This window comes from Ischnura elegans, chromosome X (assembly GCF_921293095.1).
Source record: "Ischnura elegans chromosome X, ioIscEleg1.1, whole genome shotgun sequence".
In the NCBI taxonomy this organism is placed as follows: domain Eukaryota; kingdom Metazoa; phylum Arthropoda; class Insecta; order Odonata; family Coenagrionidae; genus Ischnura; species Ischnura elegans.
In genome coordinates this window covers 93,164,546-93,191,843 of record NC_060259.1, presented here as the reverse complement: position 1 = coordinate 93,191,843, position 27,298 = coordinate 93,164,546, and the positions used below count along the sequence as shown (strand labels likewise).

Below are 27,298 nucleotides of genomic sequence, written 5' to 3'. Positions count from 1 at the left end.
TAGATAATCAAAGAATGAATATAAGCATGGGGTTTACATATTGTTGACTCACCATTGGAGTATATATTGATAATTACACACCTGTGGCAAAGTCTGGGGTGAACTCTGACCTCACCTATCCAGTATTCGGGTCGAATAGCTGAGTGAGTGATCAGCAGCATAGATTTAAATTGAGAGCTACCAAAGGACGCCAATAAATTCTTTGCATGCATAATATCAGCTATAAATCTTGTAATATTAATAATAATTTCGGATATGTTAATTGATACATCCCAAAAAATCATTCATTAATAAACTATTATGCATACATTTTATCCTTACCGATCTTAATTTTGAATATTAGTAAACAAGTAAACACGTTTGACAAGCATGTGCTTAAATATTGGCCTAAAAATAAACTGGTGGCTCACCGCAGGAATCCATTGCATAGTAGTTACGTTTTCAATAGTTTTTTCAGTGATATGTTTTATAGCACAATACTATGTTTTTATACTTTCAAATGAATTTTTCGTTTTTTTTCTGTGCCCAAGCAATTTTTAAACGGAATTTTAGCGTTAAAACTAACGGACTTCCGGACTTATAGTCTTATTACCTTATATTTACTAACTTTGTTGTTATTAACGCTAGAAACCCGTTAAAAATTCCACAATGCTTAAAAAACGTTAGTAATTCATTTAGAAGAGTAAATAATTAAAAATTAATTACAATGTTTGGTTAAAAAAACACTGGTAATGCAATAAGTTGACCGTGGATTCGTGCTGTGATAGGGTTAGAGGGTGAAGTCCATTGGCCGGGGTAAGGGACGGGCGCCCAAATGTGAGGGACGAAAATACCCAGGCAACTCACCCCCAAAAAAGAGCTCCGTACAGAGAGGTTTAAAATATTCTTACGCTACTCGTAGCACGAAAACGTTTTTCTATTGTAGGCGCCGGCAGGATAGGGGAAGGAAAGTAGGGCCTTTTGGTTATGGGCAGTAAAAGGGTGTACTCTACCTCATATTTCATTGCTTAAGTCAATTATAAATCTCTCCAAGTATATGTAACTAATGAAGATATTATTAGCAATGCAATTTAAAATGGAATGCTGTCAAATAATCATTTGCATTCAGAATATCAGATTTCAATTAAATCGCGATATTGAATTCTTTCGGATATATCATATGTTACGGAAACTTCTATCCATGTCCACAACATAATTTGGATACCATTGACAGAGCACCATTTCATAAAATGAAAAATTGGGAATATCTCAAAATATATCTCATTGGCATAGCAATTTTTTTAAGAGAAGAAAAAATTCCTTGAATACGTCAAAAAACTGGACTCGATCCAAACCCATGCGCTCGAGAAAAATTGCGGCCTTGGTCAACCTTAGCAAATGCTGTCTTACTTTGAGTCATTACCAGTCATTTGGAAAGATGAAGGCTGACAGCATATGTGTGCATGAAGGTTGAATCACCCCAACCGGTGGAGGGAGAAAATTTGTGATGCTGGCCGGCTTTTCGATTCTCTGCATGAAGCGGCGCGCCTCGAAAATCTGGCCGCGGCGCGAGGATATCAAGTTTGCGCCGTAAATTTAGGCGACCCGTTTGACATCACAAATGATTAAATGCATACCTTACAGGATAATTCATTCATCGCATTCCATCATTCCAAATTGCGTAGCGTTCCCATTGCCTTTCGGTCTCACACCTGCGCCGTGCAAACCTCGAGCTCTTCGCTCGGCAAGATATATATACTCAAGGAAAAATCATCTACCTTATCTGCTACTACCATGTTCCAATCAGTGATCGCAGTGAGATCCCGAAGATATTCTTGGGGTGTTATGTCTTCGAAGAGTTCCTTTGCTTATTCAACTGTCTACATTTCGCTCAGCCCAGATTTACCTAGTTGATTGTGATCAAATAAATTTGGACTGCAGAATATCAATATTTCATTTAGGTAGAGAATCTCATATTTGGCTTTTCTACCAGATTATTCCCAGAAAATGATTTTTATTCCTTGTATCTAGTTTTTCTGTTGAGATATTTTGAAAGCCAATACTACTCTCCCATGAAATTTAACATGCAATGACTTCATTAAATGATTCTGCATTCTTTCAGCTTAGAGTATAATTGAAATGAAGCGCTTTGTATTCAATTTCGTTATTTTAAAAACATTTTACTGAACGATTTCGCGGTAAAAATAAAATTACCGTTAATAATTTATTGCTGTCATTGATAAGGTGAATACAGAATGATGCAGAAAGATGGAAGGGGAGAGGGTGAAAAGTGACATGCGGGCAAACTCACGATCCTTAACAAAAGGAAGAAGATATACGGTGAAGGCCATGATTGATGAAAGTTTATTGGCGAGTGGAAGTGTGGATAACTCATCAGTGAGTGGAATTAGTGATTTGTCAGTGCCTCAGGCTAGGTTAGAAAGTGTAGAAATAAGAGTGAATAGCTATAACCTACCTGCAAGGGGTGTGGGAGTAATAAATACTGCTGAGCCAAGAGTTCGTATCATGGGTGACTCACGACAAAGATTCATTGGCGATACTTGTCCGGTAGACTTTCGGGTGTACTGTCTGCCAGGTATTAGAGCTGAGCACTCAGAAAAAAAGATAAAAGATTTGGACGATCAGCGATCCGAAAAGGTGGTGTCATTACTTGTCGGAGCAAACTATGTTAAAAACGCTAAAAAATTACGATCGTTAGGTGGTTTTAATATATGATCTGTGAACAGCCGTGTCAGCCGCATCAAGTGGATTTGTCAGCTTCTCTTTGGGGCTTCTCTTTGCTGACCCTAATTTCTGGATCAGGGAATAGGATCTTGGTAGAGGTGGACTTCATTTGAACAGAAGAGGGTCAAAGAAGGTCGGTGGGCTATTACGTGATGAGGTTAACTCAGTATTTGTCCAGGAAAACCAGTAAGCATTTTGCGAAAATTTGTTAAAAATGAGAATAATTTAAAGACAAACTAGCTTGTTTCACAAAATTCGGGCGGTGTTTTAAATATTAACTGTAGGAATCCTATCAAGCGGGAATGGATTGTGAAGATTTTTTGAAGGATCATTTATTGAATAGTTATCTGAAAATTCTACAATTATATTGCAGAAGTATTATACCCAAAGCTGTGAAATTTAGTACTTTAGTTGAAATGCATATGTCTGACATTATAATTTTTACTGAATCTTGGTTGAATGAAGACATATTAAATGAGATTTTCCGGGGTGGGTACATGGCCTGCAGAAGAGATCACGTTGTTAGAGGGAGGGGATTATTTCTATGTGTTAAGGAATGTATACCTTGTCACTTAAATAGGGCGGATGAAGTTTATGAAATGCTCAGAATGATATTCTTCCATGAAACGGTCTTGGAATTTGAAGTACCTGTGGCGTATAGACTTCCAAACGGCGGCTTGGGAATTCTTGAACGATTGAGGGAACTGTACGCGGACCACGCTATAGGTGCGAGGGAAAACTAACCATAGGGATGGAATGGGATTTATAAGTACAATCGAAGGAGAAGAAGTGGTAACAATGCACTGGAAAATATTTCGATTCAATGTGGAGGGCGGATTGAAAGTGAAGATAGTTTTTCCAAATTATTTTTACAAGTATGCGTGTGCGTGTGTAAAAAAACATCATTGTGTAACAAAAAACAGGCAGGTAACAAAAATCATCGAATGTCTTGGAGGACATTTCTTGCACTCCTTTCATTATCAAAGATCGGGAAATCGAGGACAGAATAAGAAAAATAAAAAGCCACGTGTCTAGTGGCCCTGATGACCTACTGCGAGTATTAATCAAATGATTGGGGGTGCATTGGTGCCATTCTTGAAGAATTTATTTACTGTAATGTTAAACAATGGCGACCTACCTGGAGATTGGAAAAAGTCAATCATAGTTCTGATCAACAAAAAAGGGTCACAAAATTGTATGGACTCCTATCGACCAGTCAGCTTAACATGCATGGTATGCAAAATAATGGAGCACTTTATCGCGGACTATATGAAAGATGTATTAAAAAAAGCTTCCTGGATTTGGGAAGGGCAACATGGTTTTCGCAAAAGCTACTCCTGTGAAAGCCTATTAGAGTCTGTTTATCAGGACCTAATGAGGGTGCTCATCGATTTCTCGAAAGCTTTTGACAGAGTAAATCATAAAATCCTAATGGCAAAAATAGGCTCATTAGGACTTGATAGGAGAGTTGTCAAATGGATATATTCTTTCACCTCGGGTAGAACGCATAGGGTTTAAGTAGGCGATGCTTACTCAGAGGAATACTATGCCGCAAGTGGTGTACCTCAAGGAAGTGTGTTAGGACCCTTACTCTTTATAATCTACGTGAACTACATTAATAGATACATGAATACACCCATTTGTATGTTTGATGATGATTGCATTATTTACAGAGAAATTGGGAATGCAGAGGATGGTGAAATTTTGCAAGAAGACCTAAAAAATTTGGAGAGGTGGGTAATCGATAATGGAATTATAATTAATGCGAATAACACAAACTTCATTAGATTCAAGAAAGACGGCAATGGCGTATTGACTGATTACCGCATTATGGGAAAAATTCTTAGGGAAGTTAATAGCTGCAAATGTTTAGGAGTGGTATTGAGTAGGGATTTACAATGGGGGCTTCACGTTGAAAGCAGGGCAACGGAAGCTTTTAAATTGTTTTTCCAATGGTTCTCTTCTTAATGAGAACCGTTGGAAAAAGCTGCTCCAGCACGAAAGATTTTGTCAAAAAAAATTCAAAAGGCCTATTTTGGAATATGGAGCATTAAGTAGTAATTGATTAGTAATTGTAATTTGAAGTATGGAGTGTATTATGGGATCCTTATGAAGTACAAGATATAAAACAACTATAGAAATTTCAACGTTTAGCCACCAAATTCGTGACTGGGAATTTCATAAAGAAGGCCAGTGTGATAGAGATGATAAAAGTACTGCGATGGGAATGCCTTGAATTAAGGGGAAAAAAGCGCGGTTGAAAGGGCTTTTTTAATCTTATGTTGGTCATACTGCATGGATAGATATTAAATATAGATTTAAAGACCCGCACTATTTGTCAAGAATAGATCACAAACACAAAATAGGCCCTCCAAAACAGCTATCCCATTCGGTGAAATATTCTTTCCTGCACTTCCCCTGTTGGGGATTGGAACGGTCTTCCGAAGGTAGTTTTGGAACCCTTCCCGCGAAATCTCAAGTTCTGTATGAGAGATTTAAATAAGTTTCAATTGTAAGGGACTTTTCATTTGGTATCTTTCACTTTGTTTGGATTAAAGTTTATATGATATTGCTTGTTTATATGTTTTTTAATTTAATTGTTTCTATGTTACCTCCGGACCAAATGGTCGACTTGTAACAGTATTGTAATAATAATAACATATTTAGATTTTCGTTTGTAATGACACTGAATCGGTCACCATATTATTACAGTCCAGCCGGCGAGAGTTGTCCGATAACAGTTCAAAAGGAGGGAACCCTTCACCACCATGGTTTGCAGCCAATCGCTGTCCCCCAAACGCACCTCACACCCTCGCCTAGTCATACAACGTTGTCACTTGCATATGAAGAATGCGTATGCAACAGAAAAGACGGCCAAATTTATGCATCGCTACTTCTGACCTGAAGACGCCAGCAGGATGGCTGGAGAAACTGTCGTCAACTATGGACAACAAAACGCGGAGGAACGCCCGAAAGTCCGACCTCATGAGCACTGAAACGAGCCTGAGCCACCAAAACAAGCTCTTTCCTCGAATCACCAAAACAAAGGATTATTCCTTTGGGTCCTTCACGCTCGTCGTATATTCTGGCTCCTTTCTTCAGGGAAGCCTTTTGTTTACATGTGACGTGGGCGTTCCCTTTCTTACCTGGCAACCTTGGTCCTACCCCGAACTAGACGCTTGCAACTGTCATCGGACAACTCTCGCCGGCCGGACTGTAAACTGGGGTCAGGGGATGAAATATTTCCTCCTTTCAATTACTTCCTCCCTTGAAATACCGTCCTCATTTTGATTTCTTCATTTTGTACCTAATAAAACAGGCGAGATGTAGTCAACCAAGTGTCCATGCCTTTCTTCAGCGCTATTAGTAGAGTAAAATAATGAAATGGGCAAAAATTAGACGTGAATTGAACGCGCGTGGTAAGCTCGTATTCATTGCTGCAGGTGTTGCGTGATCTCGGTATTGGCGAGCGATAACCAAGGCGAGATAGTAAAGCAAAATTTGACAACACAGCATGAATCATTGGCGTGGTGTTGGTCTAAAAAAAGGACGTTAGCGCCAATAGTCCACATCCTTTAGCAATAGATGGCGTTTGGAGTCACATGAAAACCCAGAACTATCGCTGGCAGTTGACGTTGAGCTTTCAGGATTCTCAGGATAAATTCCGGTTTCGGGTGCATTTGTCGATTCTTTTGGATGTTCGATCCTCGGATTAGCTGAGCCAGCTTTCAATGTATTCCCATATTAGAACTTGCCCGTTCATAATATCCGCATTCTCGCATGAATTGAATCGTCAAGGCTGCCAATAGCATTTCGGGCTCTGTTCCCCTCAAACATGTTTTTCAAAATCAAGTCGGAGCGCGTTGCGAAGTATTGACGCTGCTTTTGTGAATTCAACACCATTCGTGGCATGCATGGGAATATTACACAGACGTTGAAGTGGTCGACACGATATCGAAAAAATGTGATGAGGCGCCAATCATTTGAAGGAAAGCATTACGTTGTATCATGTCCTGGACGTGGGACACGTGAATGCTTTTCGAAAATAAAATTATGTCTCAAAAAGTGAGTGCCAGCTATGGACAGGACTGGGATTTTCAAGCTTACGTATCATGTATTCAAATTAGCAAGGGAATTTAAGACGCATACGCAAGCACTAAAACAAGACACTGTCAAAAATTAAAAGCTTGTGTATACCTACTGAATTTCAGCCCTGCACGCACCTACACCCACATCAGCAGTCCCTTTTTAAAAAGCATGATATACAAGTAACCCGCTCATTCATTATTATTCCATGACTCGTAGGCTGCTTATGATAATCAAGTATGGAGCTCATATAGCACATTAGAGGCAGGGGGCGTTCTTTTCCCGGGGAAATCTTGAAATTCAAGGATTTTCTTTTGGGGACGTTCAAAGGCTTTACTCTGATGTGAGTTGGATATCCTTTGACGAGTAGCCAAGCAATTCATCCTATGCGTTACCACGCGTCTCTACAAATAATTAATACGTAATATTCATGAGTACCGTAGGAGTGCCGAAACTTAACAGGACGTTCCATTTGGGAGTTTATTACGATAGCACAAGTCATCAACGGTTAATTTTGAAGAATCGAAGATGAAACACACTGTAAATATGTAATCTAAAGGTTTCGCTATTATTTCTTTATCTCCTTACAACGTTTTCTCCCAATATTTTGTTCACTTTATTTTCATTATCTTCGAAGTGATTTGAGCTGCCAATTTTAGGTGGATGGATATCGTGTGAGTATTCAAACTTTCACTAAACAGCTGCCTTAAATAAATTAGTCTTGAGGGCCTCCATAGAAAAGAGGATGAAAGTAAGTACGCATAAAAATTCTCTCAGAGCCAAATAAAGAAATTTTACATCTGCGGGACTTTGGATGAGAAAATCCACCTTTATTTGGGACACTCAAGTAAAAAAACTGTTTAGACTTACATATTTGATATTTTTCACTCGGTTAAGTTCGAAACAGCTTTATGATCAATAGGATAACTCTATCTCACCTTATTAAGTGAGTGAATATCCATAACGAATTAGATTCCAAATTTTCTTGCCTGATGCATTACATACAGCACCCTTTGATTGTGAGCAGGGTGAATTTTTTTATTCTTATTGATAAAGGCTCATCAATGAATGAGGAAGCATCGCTGATCAATGTAGATGGATGTTTTTCATTTCTCCCGGAGTAGATTTCTTTCGCCGTGCTCTGAAGCCGATCCTTGACCGAAATAGCTCCACGAGGAATTGAATGGCCCAACATTCCTTCGTATATAAGAATAGGCTCGGGAACATCCAATACAGTCGGGCAAAACACGCGAGAAAAACAATTATTTTTACAAATTCTTTTTACTTAGTGCCCTCTAAAGAATCCGAAAATATTCATAAACGCATTTGGCTGAGTTTAAAAAAGGAATAACAAATTTAAAATTGACTAATGCACGCCATAATCATAGCCATCAGGTTGAGAACATGTTCCTAATTTGTATGAAGAATGAATGACATAAATTACAAATAACTAGCGGGTACATGTGCGTTATATGATTTTCTTCCATTAATTTTCGACATCATGTATATGTTCCCAGCAAGGATATATAAAACATGTTTTACTCATACGCCAAGAATTGTAACATTTGCAGACTACTTCAAGAGTATGTTTGCATTTGCAGCCTTGCTTTGCTCTTTTTACGGTGGAAGGAATTGAAAATAGGCCCTTAACAATAAAAGAAACACCAAGAATATCCTCCTAGCACTTAACGCTACGAAATAAATCCCATAATTTTAAATGTAATCACTGACATTTGAACAAACTTAATGAGAGTGGAGTTCATTCTATCACTCAACAATCGAACCTATTAAGCACAAAAAGTATCTTCATTCCATGGATACGACAGAAATGTAGGATAGAGGTGACCTTTTGCAATGAAATATGGCTCTTGAAGACGAGCTTTGTATGTTTCCTTCATATCTCTCAAAGTGTTGGGATTTAGAGTAAACGGGAAAGAAAAAATAGATAAAACTTTAAGTGCATGCTAAATTAGTTCGATAAATTATGCACATGGACATGGCCTAGGTATGCAGTTTTGCTCCAACGGATATATTATTATTCGTAGATATTTGATTGTAAGAAACTTCAAGGGCTACTGGGTGCCCTCACTGAAAATTAGTTTACAAAGCCATGAATTGACCTTTTTCCCTGCTTAAAGATATGCCATTGTCTCAAACTATAGAATTTAGTTTGGCCGAGGATGTTATTGAAAAGCCTTTGCATATTTGTGAAACATGTTTAGGAAGCAATTAGAAATATCGATTGAAAATAAATTGCTCTAATTTTATTTTAATAGCACGCACCAACGGATGGCTCAAGGCTCGATAAGATTCGAAATAACATCGCATGGATATTACTCTTCCCAAAGCCACCGCGGAATACAACGGCTTTCTAAGTGGCTCTGCTTAAGAGTGTTGATGTTTCGAAAACACCAACTTTTTAGGCTCTCAACTAGAGGTCCCCATCTTCTTTGAACTCCCTCCGCTTTAAATATAGCTCCGTGTATCATTTTTACACCTGAAGTCTAACTTGGTTTCGCTCGCAGAGAGACAATGCCGTGCCTACGCATTTAGCCCGCGTCGGGGAGCGTGGCGTGGTCGCGTGCCAGCTCTCCTCTCAACTGGGTCGCCTCCTTACACGCGTGAGCCGCTCAGAGGCCACCGTTTGCGGATCGAGTGATAGCGGATCGAGCGATTGTGGATCGAGCGATGGCGGGACCAGTCAATCGCAACCTCGCCATGAAAGTGATGCGTCCGCAACCATAGCGGCCACTCGTCTCGAGATTGCGAAATGAAGAGAGGGGGCGGGATGGAGCTATTCTCATTTGGAAGGGGGTGGGTGACGTCACCAAGTTCGCTCGGTCGTGCTTCTGTTTACATAGGGTGAGACGTGGAGATTGTGCCAAACGCAGTACTTCGGGTACAAGTATTCGAGTACTCAGCTGGCACTCGTAACTATGCATACTCATTACTGTACGGCTTATTGCTTTGAAGAAATAATCTCATTTTCTGAGCTTACCTAAAAAATGATTTGATTTTGAGACTCCCTAGCAAGTTTTAAATGCCACCGAGTTATATCCTCGCATTTTGAGCGTTTAGCGCAAGTGATGTGCATCAATAGGTGCCCGCGTCATCTCAAAATCCTTTCACACATTGCTTCGCCATGGATTCCAGTTTGGATGGCATAGAGTGGGAAGTTAGTTGAGTGCCAGGATTGAGTATCGAGGTAGGAGCATTAGCACGCATGTAAGGACTCGTTTGAAATGCTTCAGGCTATTCACCGGCGGCGAAGGTATTCGTCCAAATCCCCGTTTGGTACTGGTCAGGAAATCTAATCCTGAACGAGGCATTCTAGAATTCTTCTCAGGTCCGGAGGAGCTTGACTGCTCGTCTGGCTACTCATGCCTTCGACACTTTATACTAAAACTTCATGAGTGCCTCAGCATCTGTCTTGATGCTTGATTACTATGCGGCTTTACTGAATACCTGCTTTGGAGAAGACTTGGAACCCTTCCAGCTGAAAGCAATGGGTTCTTCACTGCGGACAAACGTAGAAAAGAAGAAATGTCGCCTTCTTTACATGCGGCCACGGTTGAAAGGGCAAAATCCGCGATCACGAGATACAGTTATGACTGGCTCACTAAGATGACACCTTTTTTTTCGCGTTTTTTACTTATATTGGAGATTTTATTGCCTTTAAATTATGAGTTCATAAGGAAGAAGTATCATTGCTTCAATAAATCTATGCGAAAGTATTTCATTCGCCGTGCCACCATCTTCCACAGCAATGCTAAAGATGGGATTTCAACGTGGACCTCGGGTTACTGCGCAGCTACCTCGTGGCGCACTTTTCATCTGATGTCTTCACAATATGGAAATGAGTTATGATTCGCAAGAGGGGAACACCATGTGGGTTCTGCCCATCGAGTCAATCATGCGCATCTGGACCTAGTCAGGAGGAGTTTGCCCATAATTCTTTCTGCTCATGCTCCTCCGGGCCCTTGAATATCCAGACGTGCCTCTAGGGCCTCATACACCAGTCAGACCATTTGCTCAGGCGTGCAAGCGTCGCCTGCGTACCATAGTGGATGTTCTCGAGTACATTGAGCATATTGCTATTGCGGGGTGAGCTCTATCTTTATCTCTGGAAGCGGGCATTCATGTTGAAGCAGTAAGCAAGCTCAAGGATTTCGAGAATACTCCATCAGCGAATTATAGACACTATTTTCGCTGAACTCAAGTAAATCAAGAAAACTTCTCAGATTCTATGAGTGTAGTATTTAGTCTCAGTTAAAGAATCGTATGACCTAATTTCGCAGCAGGTAAGTTCAGAAAATTAAATATGTGCCTCAAAACAAGTGCTCCCTCAAGCGTGTCTTCTTAACATGACATCAACTGGCAGCCAGGGAATTAATTCTACGGCGGCATTATATCTTTATATACTTATTGCAACGGCTGCCATGGATTTAGTTTAATGCACGCAGACTAGCTGCGGTGCTAAAAAAATGCATTAAAATGTGGGTTGTACCATCATAGAAAGCAAATAATAACTTTTAATGTCAATGCCTGCATTTCTACTTTACTTCATTCAGATAAAGGTAAATTTAAGTTACGTTTTATTTTGAATATTTAATAGACTAATTTTTGAAGTTTTAAATAAAAATCTCGTGTAAATAAAACTCCTGTGGGAGACGACTCAATTAGCTTTATCATATCGAATCACTGTACAACCTATCGTATCATTTAAATTTCAAATACATCACTATCTTAGAATGTTTATTTGAAACTAAATATGTTACCACCAATTTTGATCTCCAAATATCTTAATGGACCCTTAAAAGTCGAATCTATTGAGCATGCCTCAAATATGAGGCTAATAATAATTGTACTCGGCTTCACCCAGACTTGCTCTCCCTAAAGGTTAGAGCCGATTAAAAAGTTGCCCCCAGGAAAGCCAAAGAAACAATGGAGGTCGCAGGGAACAAATCTCGCGAACGACAGCACACAAATCGCTAATCGTCTTCGAACCTCGGTGCAACTTGCGCCGTTGCGAGACAAGCAGGGTTGCGACTCAAGTCAGCCAGCGCCACGAGCGTGCGGCTCGATCCAACGGCCCGTTTTGTCCTCCTTGGTGGGCAGAGGGCGAGGGCGTATTTGATGGGCTGGTTATCCAGCACGTTGGAAGGCGTGGGGACCACTCACCAGAAAAGAGTCGTAAAATGTAGCCGTCTGGTTCAGTATTGTCCGTGCTGTGCAGAGCTGTGAATGGATCTTTCAATTTACACGAACCGTTCTAAGAATAGCACACGAGGAATAAAGAAATTATATAAATTTCTCAATTAATCACATGCATTGGCATAAATATAAAGAAATATTTAATTAATTCTAAATGAATTTTAATTAGTATTTTTGCTACATGTTGATCTGCATCTGTTGGACAACGTCCACAGAAAAAACATGTCAATGGCCGAATTTGCTAATGCATCGTTATTGACTAATTTGATTTTTATGCGATTTTTTGCGTGAAAGCAAGAGTATTTCTATCGATACATCAATCATTATTGGAAGACTTAGTCGATGGAACTTAAATGTATTTTTAATCCTTGAAAATGATAAATACAGTACTTTGCATTGCAGATCATTAGCAATTCATCACATAAAATTCTTTTAATGAATCCATAAATATGGAGAATGTATCTTACGTATGCTATTGGAGAAATTAATTAGATAGAATCCGTTAAATTTCGGAGGAATTATTAGACTATTTTCCTTTTAGAGCGCAAATCCACGTATTCACCCATTATGAGCCAATCCTACTTTTAAGTTACATCAAACATGTATACATAATCAGCTCTATTCAGTAAATATTTAATCTACGTGTTCTTTTGTGCTACAAAGTGTGGTGGCGAAATATGTAGCTGCCACAATAATTATAATTGAGTGGAAAATGCTCGCATTTTAAAAATGAGGAATATTGAAATTAAATTTCGCCCAGAGGCAGCTCTGGATTAGAAAGGGTTAATAGCCAGACTTCTGGATTAATAAGAACTCCTACATATCTTATGAAGGTATGGCAGGAGTTTTATGATTTCCAAATATGTTGGGCTGCGTGATTCACCATTCATCATTCTCTCTTGAGAAATCTTGAAATTTTATTGCAATCAAGAAAGAAATATAACATACATTTCTCTTTATATTTTAATTTAAGTTAAATCACCCCATAAAGGTGGCACTTCATTGGATAGTCGGTATCAGTTGATATTGAATCGGATTTTTAATTAGTCTTATATATTGTCTTCGAAATAATCAACCTCAAGTGCCTGCTTCTGTTCGCACTTCCACACATATCTATTTAGCGGAAATATGCAACGAATAATTTTGGAAATGAACTGAAACTTCGGCATTTTTCCTGCAAATCAAGAGAAAAAAAGGTTAATTTCTATAATTTACCTACTCTAATTTCAATCTACCTTACATAGTGGATATTCAGCCCTCCCCATCGCGGAGCCGTTTAAATAAAGTTTTTGAGATGGGCGTGCGGAAATCGTTCCAAATATATCATTGCGCAGCATCCAACCTGATCATTATAATCATTCACCAAAAGAACAGCGCTAACAACATTTCGGTTCTCTCATCAAAGAGCCGCTGTGCTCACTTGTCAACCTCTCATTCATTCGCGCATTCCAGCACTTGATTCGTGAAAGTCTGTTAATAACCCATACATGTGACATTAATAACTATAGATAAATAATTTTAAGTTATCACAGCTTACACAGTATTGAGTATTAGTATTCCATTCATTATATCTTATCATTGGAAATACATTATGAGATACTAGTTGCATCTTCGATAAGAAAAATTCAACACCTTGGGGTAGCATGGCTTGGCCTATTATGTTCCGTATTTATGATTGCCTTAAAATGCAAATAATAAGTCTCTGGAAAAATGGAAACATTTTTGTTCACATAAAATTCTGGGAATGCCATAAACGTCAATTTCCAAGGGGAAACTGCCAAAGGTGGCGGCCTGGAGGGTATATGGTTCACTGATCGAAGCGTGCCGAGCGAGAATGATGGGTGGAACCTTTGGAAACACCCAACGCCTCTCTCGCAGCGGGAGGTGTCCCAGGGAACGAGTCTCCCTTCCCCTGAGTCTGTGAAATTCACACGCCCATTACTTTGGCTACGGAGAGATTTGCCCTCCTCTACAGGAACCAATGGGGTTGGAACACTGAATGAGTGAAAGCCGCAGACAGAGATCCATTCAGCATAGTAAATCTGGATTAGAAAGGGTCACCACCAGTTTCGATCTCCAAATATCTTAATGGACCCTTAAATGTCGAATCTATGGAGCATGCCTCAAATATCAGGCTAATAATAATTGAACTCAGCTTCACTCAGACTTGCTCTCACTAGAGGTTATTGACAAACCACTTCCTCTGCGCATTTCGAAATCCATCACCTCAACTTTCCCACAAGAATTGAATATTACACTATTCAATGTCAGTTTATGGAAAATAAATGATAGACTGAAAAGTACTTTTTAATATGTATATCCCAAATTTCTACCGGGTGGACTTACCGAAATCATGGAATCAAATTCAGATAGAAATATTAATTTAATTTAGTTTTACACCATAAGGGTCTTCGCACACTATGATATCACTCCCTAAGCATTGGAGAGACTAAAAAATGTGTGTTAGCTCCTTGAGACCGAGCGTCATCTACAGATGACGCGCAGGACTCCGCTCAGATACATACGTCATCAATAGATGACGGCCGACCACGCTACTAAATATTTTCGGATCAGGGCAAAGTTAAAATTTTTACCTTCGGACTGAAAATGTTAAACTTTGAGTCATGGAAAAATACGAGAATGTTGGCAGGTGAATGGGGCCTCATCCGGTCGTGTTGTTTGCTTTCAGTGGATGCAGCCCAAAGGACGGCCAATGCGGGAAGCGAGAGAGGGGGCGAGGGTGCGGCAGGTGCCGCAGCGGAGCCGAAGGGTGACCGGGGGACGGGAACTGTCCCGCATGCGACGCCACGGTGCGACCTGGAGACCTCGTCGAAGCCCCCAGACAACGAGTCGATGGAAAAGACTCCAGACCGGGGAGTCATTGTATCGACGAAGAAAGACATTGAGTTGAAAAGTAGGCACGCGGAAAAGAAGATGGAGAATTTTGATGTAAAGGCGACGGTTTCCCCGAAAAGTAAACTCCAGCCCAAACTGCTGAAAGATAAACTAGAGAAAAATTCCGAATACCCGACTCCTGTAATAGCACAACAGATTCCCAACTCACCGGGTCCTGAATCCTTGGCACCCACCGAACATGCGAGCAAAAAGCCGAAAGAATCGTCCATGACACGAGAGACAGAGGAACTCCCTTCGCCTAAGACAAAAATCACGAATGAAATCATTCCCTTAAGAAAGCCCCAAGGAACAGAGAATGTCCCGAGTAATACTGCCAAAACTTCATCCCCATCAAAGCCATTAGAGTCAAGTATTTCTCAACAAGCACCAAAAAGTGTAACACAACTCACAAAAAAAGAGCCTTTAACTTTGAAATCTTCTCCAGATGCAAGAATTGCAGAGAGTTCTCAAAATCAAAATAAAACGCCTAGGTTGGAAGAAAAAGGAGTAAAAAAGGAATATTTGGACCCATCGAAAGTAGCTGAAATCCCTTCATCGCAAGAAAAAGAGGAAAAGAAGACAAAATCACAAGCAATCGCCTCTAAAACAGGGGCTTTAGCTTCTCCCACTCACATGGGTGATCTGCATAGCTCAGAAAATGTATCTCCGGCATCTCAGCAAAAGAAAAATAAAATTATACAAAAGCCTCCACCTTTGAACTTTGAAAACATAGCGGTCGATGATGAAACGCCATTGAAAGAACAAGTGTTGACGCCTTCGCTGGATAAAGCGACGAAATCACCAGGAAAGACAACACAGTTAGATGTAAATTTCCCAATGAAGGATGGAGGATTGAATTCTAGTGCTGAGTCATCAGCTCCCGCCGCTGCGGCAAACAAACCCGAAAAGCATTTCCAATGGGGGATGAAAAACACTTCCGGAGATGACAAAGCATCAGGGGTTCAGTCAAAACCGTCCACACCAGATTCACCGAAGCGGATATTAGGGAAGCAATCGCCGGCAAATATCAGCTTCAGCTCCTGTTCAGAATTGGGCGTCCAATCTCTTGAAAAAGCGTCCCCCGCAGATGGTTTGAAAAAACTTGATGTTAACGTCAAAGGAAACCTTGTAACGACAGAAGCAGAGAAGAAAGCTCCGGATAAGGCTCAAAAACGGATTCAACCACCAGATTCTCCAAAGAGAACGCAGGGGATTCAACCACCAGATTCTCCAAAGAAAACGCAGGGGATTCAACCACCAGATTCTCCTAAGAAAACGCAGGGGGTTCAACCACCAGATTCTCCTAAGAAAACGCAGGAAAAATTAACATCAACAGACTTAGAAAGGAATTCCGTAGAAAATGTTGCCATTTCCGAATCCCGTGCCAAGAAGGATGAGGAGCATGTTCGAATAACTTCAATTACTCCAACATTGGATAGTAAAATACCAGAGAAAACGCAGGAAAAGCAATCAATGGCTGAGCATCCAAAAAATAAGTTAGGAAAAAGTAATGCACTGACTTCCATTCCCATACCTCCGTCGAAGGAAAAAACAACTGAACCCGTGGAGTCAGCATCACCGATTAAAATGAAGCCAAAAGAACAGGAAAGCCTGCCATTTAAGTCAAGAGTAGGAGCAGAAAAGCCATTAGAACAAGAACAAGAAAAGCCATCATCTCTAGTATCAACAAAAAAGACAGAAGGAATCAGTATTACAGCATCGTCGGACAGTTCTTCTCAAACGAAAGAAACAGCAGTTGATGCGAAGGTAGCTTCATCGTCTCATGAGACACGCCCCGAGCTAATCGAGAAGCCGCCTCAAATAGCTAGTAAAACAATAGTAGATGATAGGAAAGCATTACAGAAGGATCAGAAGGTTGATCCTAACTCGAATTCATCGGAAGTGTTTTTGAAAGAAAATACGTCCACTGTATCTACTCCAGCAGGTAAAGGCATGGCAGTAAATTCCTCAGCGGTAGAGCCATCTGGCGAAACGCCGATAAAGAAGCTAGATAAACCTCCGCCGATAAAACTGAAGAATATAGCAGACGACAAGAAAGTTCCTACAAAGGCACAGCAAAAGCAGGGTGGGCCTGATTCCCCGAAACATATTCCAGGAAAGGCATTTAGTCCAGCGTCCAAGGATTTCACAACGCCTCCGACCCCTGTGATATCAACCGAAGTGCCCCAATCCCCGATTAAGAAGTCGCCCGCGCAAAGCAAAGGGAAAGTGGCGAAAAATAAATCGTGCGGCAAAAAAGAGGAGAAGAGGTCCGACCCGGACTCCTCGAAAGCGTTGCAAGGTGCAAGCGACGCTCTTCCAGCCACGCTGAAATCGGCCAAGAGCCCGCCCGTCAGTCCTACTTCCGAATCGGCCGCACCAAAACTGAACTGCGCAGCAAGCGGGAAGAATAAAGATGGCGCGCGACCGAAGCCAGCAGAAAAAGCCACATCAGCGTCCGAGGAGCGGCAGGAGCCCGGGAAGGAGGAGTCGAAGGTGGCGGCGGGGAAGAAGCAGCCCGCGCGGAGGAAGCAGAGCGACGCGAAGCCGGCCAACCAAGAGGCAGCGGCTGGATCAGTATTATTGGGACCAACGAAGGGTGTGTGCAAGGAAGGGAGCACGTCTGCTCCAAAGGAGGACGCATTGTGGAGCCGGGAGGGCGCCCGGTGGGGCAGCACGGGCTCAGAGGAGACCTCTTCCTCAGAGGAGGAGACCTCTTCGGAGGAGGAGACGTCGTCGGAGAGCGATGAGGACGACCCCGAGGTGCTGATGACGCGGCAGGCCATCGCGCGGGCCTCGATCCCCGGCACCTCGGCCACGCCCGCCACTTCCCTGCCCAGGTTTCGGGACTACAGTGTGCAAGACTTCCTCTTCTTGAAAGTATTAGGAAAGGGTAGCTTTGGAAAGGTAAGTCAAGCACTCATTTCCAGGTTTTATTATTGCAGCGTATGCGTCCGCGATGTTTTCATGTACGTCAATGAAAGACGATGACAATGCTTGTCAAAGCATTTCGATCTGCGGACGCTCGCTGAAGAGTGAAACTGTGACCACCACACCAGCAAGTAAGCACTGGGATATCTAAAGATGCTCAACCCAAATTACTTGCTATTTCCCGCATTCTAAGTAACTTATACAAAACAAAGTCACCTGATGAATATGAAAAAAATATTGATATCGCTCGTATTGAGTCACTCTTTAAACGTTCCCATCTGTTTTCCATTTCAGACGTTAGGTGGTGATGTCGCAATGAACATAAAAAAACAAAATCTTCCCTGAATTCTCTGAAGTTCGATCAAATGGTCTCTTCAGATGCCCCCCTAAATATTGGTAGAACGAGTGATATAGGTCGGTTAGACCACTGCTCGTATATATAGGGAATTGTGTCTTTCAGGATTCAATACACGTGCATGATTGTCCTGAGTATTTATTGCATATGATAAGATTATTCTTTAAAAGTGCTCCAGTAATTTACATTGGTCTGTGACAGCTACAACCAAATTACATCCCTCTTACCAAAAATATACTCACTATTTGGGATATCCGTGATACAAAAAGTGAGAACTATGAACCAAGAAAGTGATGGAGTTAATTTGTGAAACTAACCTCTTGAAAAGTATGAATTTATACGTAAATATAGATTTCACAGTACGAATAATAACATACTCATTACAAAATACTGAGCATTATTGTCGTTATATTGCTTTAAAATATAAAAAAACCTCAACAGTACAATAGCTCAGAAAAAAGTTTTTCTCGCAGAATATTAACGTCCATGCATATAATTATAACGATTACAATTCTTTACGCCAATCAGTAAGGTGATGAGCAGCGAGATGACTATTTACTGGATTGAAAATGCAGCTCCTTTAACCCTCCTTCACAAAATATGACGAAAATGGCTTCGTCATTGATATTTTGGTGCGATACGGTTTTGAAACACAATTTTTTCAAGTTTTGCTATTTCTTTGTGGCCATTAAGAAATTAGACGGCCGTGCAGGAACAGATCGCGGTATGGCATTTGGGCCTCACTGACTTGTGGAGTGGTTCTGACGTTGTGACTTTGGTTTCAGGTGTTCTTGGCGGTACTCAAGGACACGGAGCGCCACTACGCAATCAAGTGCCTGAAGAAGCAGTCGGTGATAGAAGAGGATGACGTCGAGTGCACACTCATCGAAAGGAAAGTGCTGCTCCTTGCCACACCGCACCCCTACCTCTGCCACCTCTTCTGCACCTTCCAGACTGAGGTGAGTCACATGCCTCGTGACACGGACATTCTCTTGTGGCCACCCGTTATTCCAATCACAGCCGACGCCCCTTGATGCACGCCCCTCAATACTATACCCAACTCTTGCTCTGCAGTGGAGCCAAAACTACCGACAACCCAATTGTATCCAACAGGCGATGAAACACTCCGCAAATTCACCACCGCAACTTTTTAGGAAAATTTAGAACAATCTTGAAAGCATTTTACATACAAAGGCTCTCAAGTAGGCTGTGCAGTGTGCAGTCACCATAATTGGAGGCCAGCAGCGAAACCCTTCAACCTTTAATGGGAAATGAAAATTGTTGGCAAACGACATAATTATAAAGAAATTATGAATACATCCTGATACTTCTCCTTTTAATAGGAAACAAAACTTTATGCAATCAACATTTCTAATCGAAATTAACAATAAATAATACAACAAGTTTGTGCTTGTCAATCAATCAGGCCCATTCTGTGATCTCGGATTTTGCCATTTCAGTAGTGGATGCTTGCTTATATTTATTTAAATCGATGCTTGATTCGAAATTCAATCTTCAATAAAGTCTACAAGAAGGAAAAATCTATCCGGATTTTAATAAAACCAAATAATTGCTATTTATTACGCTAATATTATCCATAATGTTACTGAAGTTGTGGCTTCAATGTTGGCCTTTGCTTTTGGTTACTTCACAACCACCTTGAATGCTCAGGCACAGACTTCCTCTGACACTAAGATCATAAAAAATAGCATCGTTCTCATTTCCCGAGTACCATGCAATTGAGGAATAAGCTGAATTATGTGCCGGGTCATGTCGGGAAGTCAGACGTATTTGGCAACGCTAACGATCCTGAGCGGAGCGGTTAGTGCTTCGGCCATTATATCCGACTGCCCGATTTCACTCGGAACTGGCCAAAGCCACGCCGCGCCGTTGCTGTTGGGGGGATACGGCCTTCACCGTAAGTGCCATATTTTCCCACCTGTTGGCATCGGAGAGCGGAATCGTATGATGCATATGCCACTTAATGGAATGTTTTCATAATCTGGAGTTCCTCAGGGTAGTGCTATGGGACCATATTTATTCAATCTCTTTGTTAATTATCTGGCCTCCCTAGTGCCTCCCTCCTAAGCTCATACACTTCTTTACGCCGATGATAATAAAATCTTCAAACAAATTCAGGGTTCGTCTGACTGCCAAGACCTACAAAATGCCGTGGACAAAACCACTAAATGGTGAAATACCTAAAAACTTACTTAAATTCATCCAAATGCAGTACTTTCTCAATTTCGCTAAAAAAATCAATAAATTTAACTACACAATCAATTCTCAATCGTGTCTTGGTGGTAAAAGATCTAGAAATTCTAACTGACAACAATTTTAACTTTTCCGACCATATTCAATTTTTTTAAATGTCACTTTTAGGTCTTCTTTACCGCTGCACGGAAATCTCTCACCCCATAACCCTACGATCGTCCTTTTCAACATTTACTCTACCTATCACTTCCCGTTGCTCTCCCATCTGATCCATCTCTGCCCCAACTAACCTTGCTACTCTAAAAAGTTTCTTTGCTAGGATTGTAAAGTCCAGTGTTCCCCATTTCCGCGACATGCCAATTGATTCCATCCTATCTTCCTTAGGCATCCCGAACCTCTCAAATGAAAGAGCTAAAAATGGCCGAAAAATTAATTTATTATATTCTCAATTCGAATATTGACGTATAAAATCGTTTCAGGCTTAATTTTGTGGAATAATGCTATATCCATGACTAAAACACAAATGGCAATATCCACACTATTTTAATTTAACAATTAGCTGACCATGGTTTCGAAATGACACTAAGTGTCGAAATCATGGTCGGTTAAGTGTTAGATTAAAATAGTGTGGATATTACCATTTGTGTTCGAATATTGATTCTCCTGAATTATTTTCTTTTGCTAACGTCCGTGTCCCTGGTCATTCTACTCGTTCCCATTCTTTGCTCCACTTACCTATCCCCAGACTCTCTCTCTTATCAAGTTCCCTGTACCCTCTACCGCCTCTCCTCACTTCTCAACTCTCTACCAAATAATATCGACCCTATCCCGCTCACATCTGACTCTTTCATCAACCTTGCCATGTTCCACATAACTGTAAAAAAAACTAAGCTCTACTATCCCTTGCATATATGCGTTGAATTTTTTTAAATGTGTATCTTTTTAATCTTGTCTCTTATATTTTTGTTGTTCTTTATATTTTAAACTTCTGATTGATGTCTATTTTTATTATTTCACTTAGAAATGGCAGAAATGCTGTAAGTGAATCAACTTAAATAAATAAATAAATAATAAAATATGAACACAAATTTGTGTTTTCCACTGCTTTATTACAAACGTCTGCTAGCGGTTTCGGTTGCTACACCATCATTAGGTTTTACATGATATTTTATCATCAGGTAAGACGTGACGATGGTGCAGGAACCGAAGCCAGTAGCAGACTTTTGTCATAAAGCAGTGGAAAACACCAAGTTGTGCTCATATTTTACAAGAGAGCGGAGGAGTTTCATTTCAATCCTGCTCGATTGGGTTATCAGAATGTTTTGGTAATATCACCCGGAGCCGCATGAATAGCATTTAGAGACCTTGCCGGAGGCTTGGAGCATCCATTTCCTCGAGGCACCATTCGGACGAAAACGTTTCCCCAAAGACACGTCTCAACTCGTAACGTTAGAAAATTCAAGCATTCTGAATGTATTGGGCAGATCCATGAAAATCGAGTCATGTAACTTCGATCATGTACACAGTAAATGCGTTGCCGGGGAAAAATATTCGTTCCAAAATGAAAAACTCATTCATTATCAGTCAGGAAGAGTTTTTTTTCAGGAGCACTATCATCCCACGCCTCATCATTTGAGCCGTGCATACGCATTTTGCAACAACTAGCTCCAAATCATGGGATGAATTTCCTTCTATGATAGGTGAAAATATGAACAGTGGATACGAAAGCCTAGGGCGGGCTCGCGGGGTTACTCTCCTGGGCCGAAGTCTGAAGCTATAATCTCATCACCTCTGCACCGAGGAAGGGGGAGGACAGGAAGGAAAAAGGAAGGAGGCGCCGCCGAGATAGGAGTCCGACGACGCCTCCTGGGACGGGATAGGAAAGGAAGGGATGGGATGAAGAATCCCGCACCGTCACAAAGGCGGGCGGGTCCTACCACTAGCGAAACCAGGAAAACCATTACTGTGCCAGCGATTTTAGAGGATTATTCTATGAGGAAGAATAATCCAACGATCAAATCGCTAGATAGGTGAAAATATGAAAACTCTGACGTCAGTGGACTGGGATCTTATAGGGACCAACATCCTCAGTGGGGAAATTTGTGGGGATTGCTTCGAAAAGAAAGTCCGCCACGTGGAATGTGAATGAATGTATTGGCCGTATCTTCCCCTATTCCTTTTTCTAAAGCTTCTCTAAAAGCCATATGATGCTGACCTTCCTTCAAATTTTCAACCTGCCGTTTGCTTTTCACGGTTTTCTTTAATTTTTAAAAAATTTTAGGTGGCATTTCAATGTAACTATGTCATGGTCACTGTCGATATCTACTTTGAGGCAGCTATTTCAGTCCTTCATATGGTTCCTGAATCCTTGTTTCACTAGAATGTAATTGATTCGGAATCTTCTAAGGTCTCCTGTATTTTATTCACATTGAATTTTTAATAATGTATTGGCAACTACCAGCCTGTGTTCTGCGCAGTATTCAAGCAGCCTTTCTCCTCTTTCATTTCGGTTTCCTGATCAGTATCTTACCGTCATTCTTCCGCCTTTACCTCCAACATTCCAGTAGTCTAAAATGATGAGATTTTCTTCCCCTCCTACCCCTTTGATTACTCCTGTTATATTTTAGTTGACTTCTATTTAAGTTGGTGGTTTCTGGCGATACTTTATGAAATGTGCTGAACATTTTAAATTGAAAAAATAAACTTTGTTGTTCCACTGAATTTCTATTATAACAACACCATGGTTTCAACGCTTAACGTCATCCTCTAGTACCAGAAGACCAAACCAGAGGACTGGTGGACCTGAAGATGACGTTAAACGTCGAAACCATGGTATCTTTTAAATTATAATTCAGTGGAAAAACAACGTTTAATTTTTTCCATAAAAAATTGACTTCTTTTACTTCTTCACCTTCGTAATTTAATGTAGGCATTTAAACCCGCACTACTACAATAGCTAAGGGTTTGGTTTCTATCTTCACCATTACTATTATTTCATTATACAGCTGATAGTTTTTCACAAGCATCCCCATGATCTTTCTAAGTATCATCCCCGCTCTACCATTACCATTTAGTGAACCTGTGTGTATCATTGTACAGCTTCCACTGCAAAGATCTCCTCCTTGAGCCCACTTCATTCCGCCGATTCTTTAAACATCGAGGTTTATCCTTCGCATCTCCACCTTCAAGGTCTCTAGCCTTACACAGGCGCGAAATGATCTCACATTCCATGTTCCTATCCTAAACTGTCTATCACATTTGACCGATGTACCCTCTCAAGATGTCCCCGCCCGGATATCCGAATTGGGGACTAGTTTACCTCCTGAGTATTATACTTCAGAGAATTCCGTGATGCCATGGTATAAAAATAAGTGGAGTAGCTGCGAATCCTCGGGATAGTAATGTGGTGGTTTCCCCTTTTCTTCCACATCGCAATACTTCAGCCGTCAAAGTAAAAGTTACCACGCTCGTAGTGAAATGTTGTTACTGTACCGACCAATATGGTCTTTACCTTCACACATATGAAGAAGAGCTGCTGCCCTCTCCCTCCGGAGATGAGAAGCATGACTGTTGGCGGCCTCCAGTCGCCAAACCACGGCATCTTCATAGGTTCCGGTGCTATATAAATGGCCTATCTTACCCAGGGATAGAACGATACCCCCTCAGAACGCCGTCGCCCTCGACTGCTTATTCGACGAGAGAACAAGATTCTGAAATGGCCAACGTTTCTTTCCTCTCCTATGGCGGAGACCTCATCAGAGCCAGTGAATCCTCGTCGCAATGTTCGTGGACAAAGTGTGTAAAGGAGCGCATGAATGTACGTACATGATCGAAGTTGCGTGAGCATAACAAAAGGCACTCTCGTTAGCCGTGAAGTCTGAGTTCCTTGGGGACAACCGAAGTGCATTGGAGGAACACCCTCCTCTGACGCCTCTACAAAATGTATTCTCTAAGGTTCGAGTATGGAGGATGCTCCTGCTTATTCACCCTTCGTCATTTTGAGCTTCACACTTCCTACAATAATCGTGTTAAGAACCATGGTGTGGTAACCAGCATCTGTGCATTTAGGCCGGATTGATGGGCGGTAGCTGATTTGCATGCAGTGCCCTCTTGTACTCAGCTCACTTTAAAATATGGGTTTATCTTTTCCTCCTTAACATGCCAATTATTCAATGCCAGTAAATTTACTCTATGCAAAAAACTTCTTTTTTAACTCAGTTCACATACTACAGAGTTTCTTTAAACATGTAACTCAATTTTTACCCTTTTTTGCAAAAAAAAAGACTTTAATTGCAATCAATGCAAAAAATAACCACAAGAGAAAAAAGGAAAGGGGAACTAATTTTGAGTAGCTTGTATCTCATGGTAGACTATTTGTAGAAAAATACTGCAATTATAGCCTTAAAGTCTCACTTCAACAATTCCTAAATAGCGAAGCAAGACAAAATTAGCCAAAGAATGAAAAGGGAATTCAAGGTTAAGCATGTACCATAAATATACGTGCTGCCAGTTGCGGAATGTGATAAACTCCAGGGTTCCAACGTTAATTCGGTAATCAAAAAGATCATATCTACGTCCGAGACGGATAGGAAGTGAAGGCTTCAAAGCGTTCTTCTAAGCGTCATGCGTCTTCCACCCAACTAGCGTGCCGAGATGATACTTGTCACATCAGCCATACTAAACGCTCAGAGACGCATAAAATTCACGTATATGTAAGTGACGTTTTTATTTTATGGATAAACCCACCACGCCACAATAACTGAAAATAAGTTATATACACGCAGCGGCTTACAGATGCTGGTTAATGGCCTCACAGTCCCATGAGCAAGGAGAAACGCGTTGAGTTCGTTAATCCTAATTGTGCATGATAAATCAGGTAACCCCCAATTCATGTAAGTATTCCAAAATAGTCGTGAAATAACAACCAGTTAATAATGAGAGTTAAATACAATAATCAATTACTCTCTTCGCCCTGCATATCGCTTTGACTATACATTACATGTAAAAAGCAACACACTCACTGCTTTGTGCGGGGCGTCTCTGTGGAGACTATTTATTCGGGACCGTAATTATTCTGACCACATTTACTCAATTAGCCATAAAAATTGCTTTAAATTATCGTTGAAATATGTTTAAACAGGCCTAGGGAACTCAGTGAAGTAATAATAATATGCCATTATTTTATGATGCCAAAAAACCTTCATCTAACCCAAGGGTAAATGTTTTAAACTTAATGCAGACCGTAAAATTATGTTAGGTATAAATAAATATTGTGTCTATAATGCACTAAGATCATCTAAGTGATTGCGTGCTTCCGTTGTTTTGCTTTTAGCTATTAGTCGCGCTGAAACAAACTGTGCTATTGCAATTTATGCATGAAGATTAACAAAAACATGCTCTCACACATTTCATAATGCTGTTCTTGGGTAAAATATTATGTTCATCGTCATTATGTGATCCTTTTCCGTCAACCTCCCATCATGCTTGCGTCCAATTACTTCCATTTATTTCCCATGTCCCACCATCGGCCTCAATGATTCTTTTACACACAAATTTCTCATTACATTTCAAATCTTCAAGAACTCTGTCTTCATAGCTTTTTTTCACGGTATTTCCTTTTCCTTCAAGAGTAGCATCATGCCATTCTCCCTTCAAATATGGTCTTACTGCTCTTTCGGTAAAGCATTCGTTTTCGTAAGTATGGGAACCCCACCTATCTTTCTGAGCAGATACAACCAAAGTGCTTTCCAGTTACCTTACAGCCCAGCAACATTTATCTGGCAATTGAAATTAAGATTCTATGATACAAGATTTTCAATAGCTGTGTGTGACTCGCGTGAATTCTCGTTCATTGCATCCTTTTTAGCTTTAGAAATGTGATTTGATATCCTCATTCGATCATGATAACTAATAACATTTACCACATTTTTACATATCCTTTAATTCTCATCCATATCGTTTACATACCATTCACACTTGTTTCTGTTTACTTCAAAAAAATTTTCTTTCGATCATTATAACCAGTAACCTCCTCTTTGAATTTGAACTTAATTTAGACAGTGTCACAACAGAGTCATAAATTTATAAACCACCTTTCTCACATCTTCTTCCAATTGAACCGGCCTCGGTGGCGGCTGTGTAAAGTCACCGCCTGCCAAACGCGGGTTCGAGTCCCGCCTGGGTAAGTTACCCTTATCCAGGGCTTGGGCGCGTGTGAATGTGGAAATAAATAAATTAAATTAATAACAAATAAATAAACTTTCTCTCCCCATGGACTCTACTTTCTCTTCTTAGCCATATCTCTCATCGCCATTTCCATTTCTTTAGGCTTCTTGCTCCAAAATGCTTTCCAAGACTATTTGGTGGAGCAAAATTATAACGCACTCCAAATAATTACACAATATTTTAATTGTGCATATGGTTACAGTCCAGCCGCCGAGAGGTGACCGATGACTTTTAGAAGGGTTTAGTTCGGGTTGCAAGGTTACCAGGTAAGAAAGGGAAACGCCCACCTCACATGTAAACAAAAGGGTTCCCTTGAGAAAGGAGCCAGAAGGGACGACGAGCGTGAAGGACGCAAAGGAAGAATTTTCTTTTAATGTGAATCAAAGAAAGGGCTAGTTTTGGTGGCTCAGGCTTGTTTCAGTGCTTCAATCGAATGTGACAGCGTTGTATGACTAGGCGAGGGCGTGAGGTGCGTTTGAGGGACAGCGATTGGCTGCAAACGGTGCTGGCGCAGGGTTCTCTTCCCCTCTTTTCGAACTTCCATCGGGCAACTCTCGCCGGCTGGACTGTAATCCATGCACTTTAGCATTATATTTTTCCAATAATCTCAACGATATTTATGAAAATTTTCAAACTGAGGCAAAATATGTTAAA

The 27,298-nt window shown here is 40.7% G+C and overlaps 1 protein-coding gene across 4 annotated transcripts in view; it reads left to right on the top strand.

Moving 5' to 3' along the window:
- The window catches only part of LOC124170535 (myosin light chain kinase, smooth muscle-like), a 98,625-nt gene that overhangs the window by 32,730 nt on the left and 38,597 nt on the right, over positions 1-27,298 (top strand). For 3 of the 4 annotated variants that reach the window (XM_046549322.1, XM_046549320.1, XM_046549323.1), the window contains exons 2-3: positions 14,714-17,826; positions 18,991-19,164. In XM_046549322.1, the coding sequence (XP_046405278.1) occupies positions 14,714-17,826; positions 18,991-19,164 (3,287 nt within the window). The remainder of the gene's footprint in view (positions 1-14,713; positions 17,827-18,990; positions 19,165-27,298) is intronic. The other variant, XM_046549321.1, reaches the window with a different exon arrangement.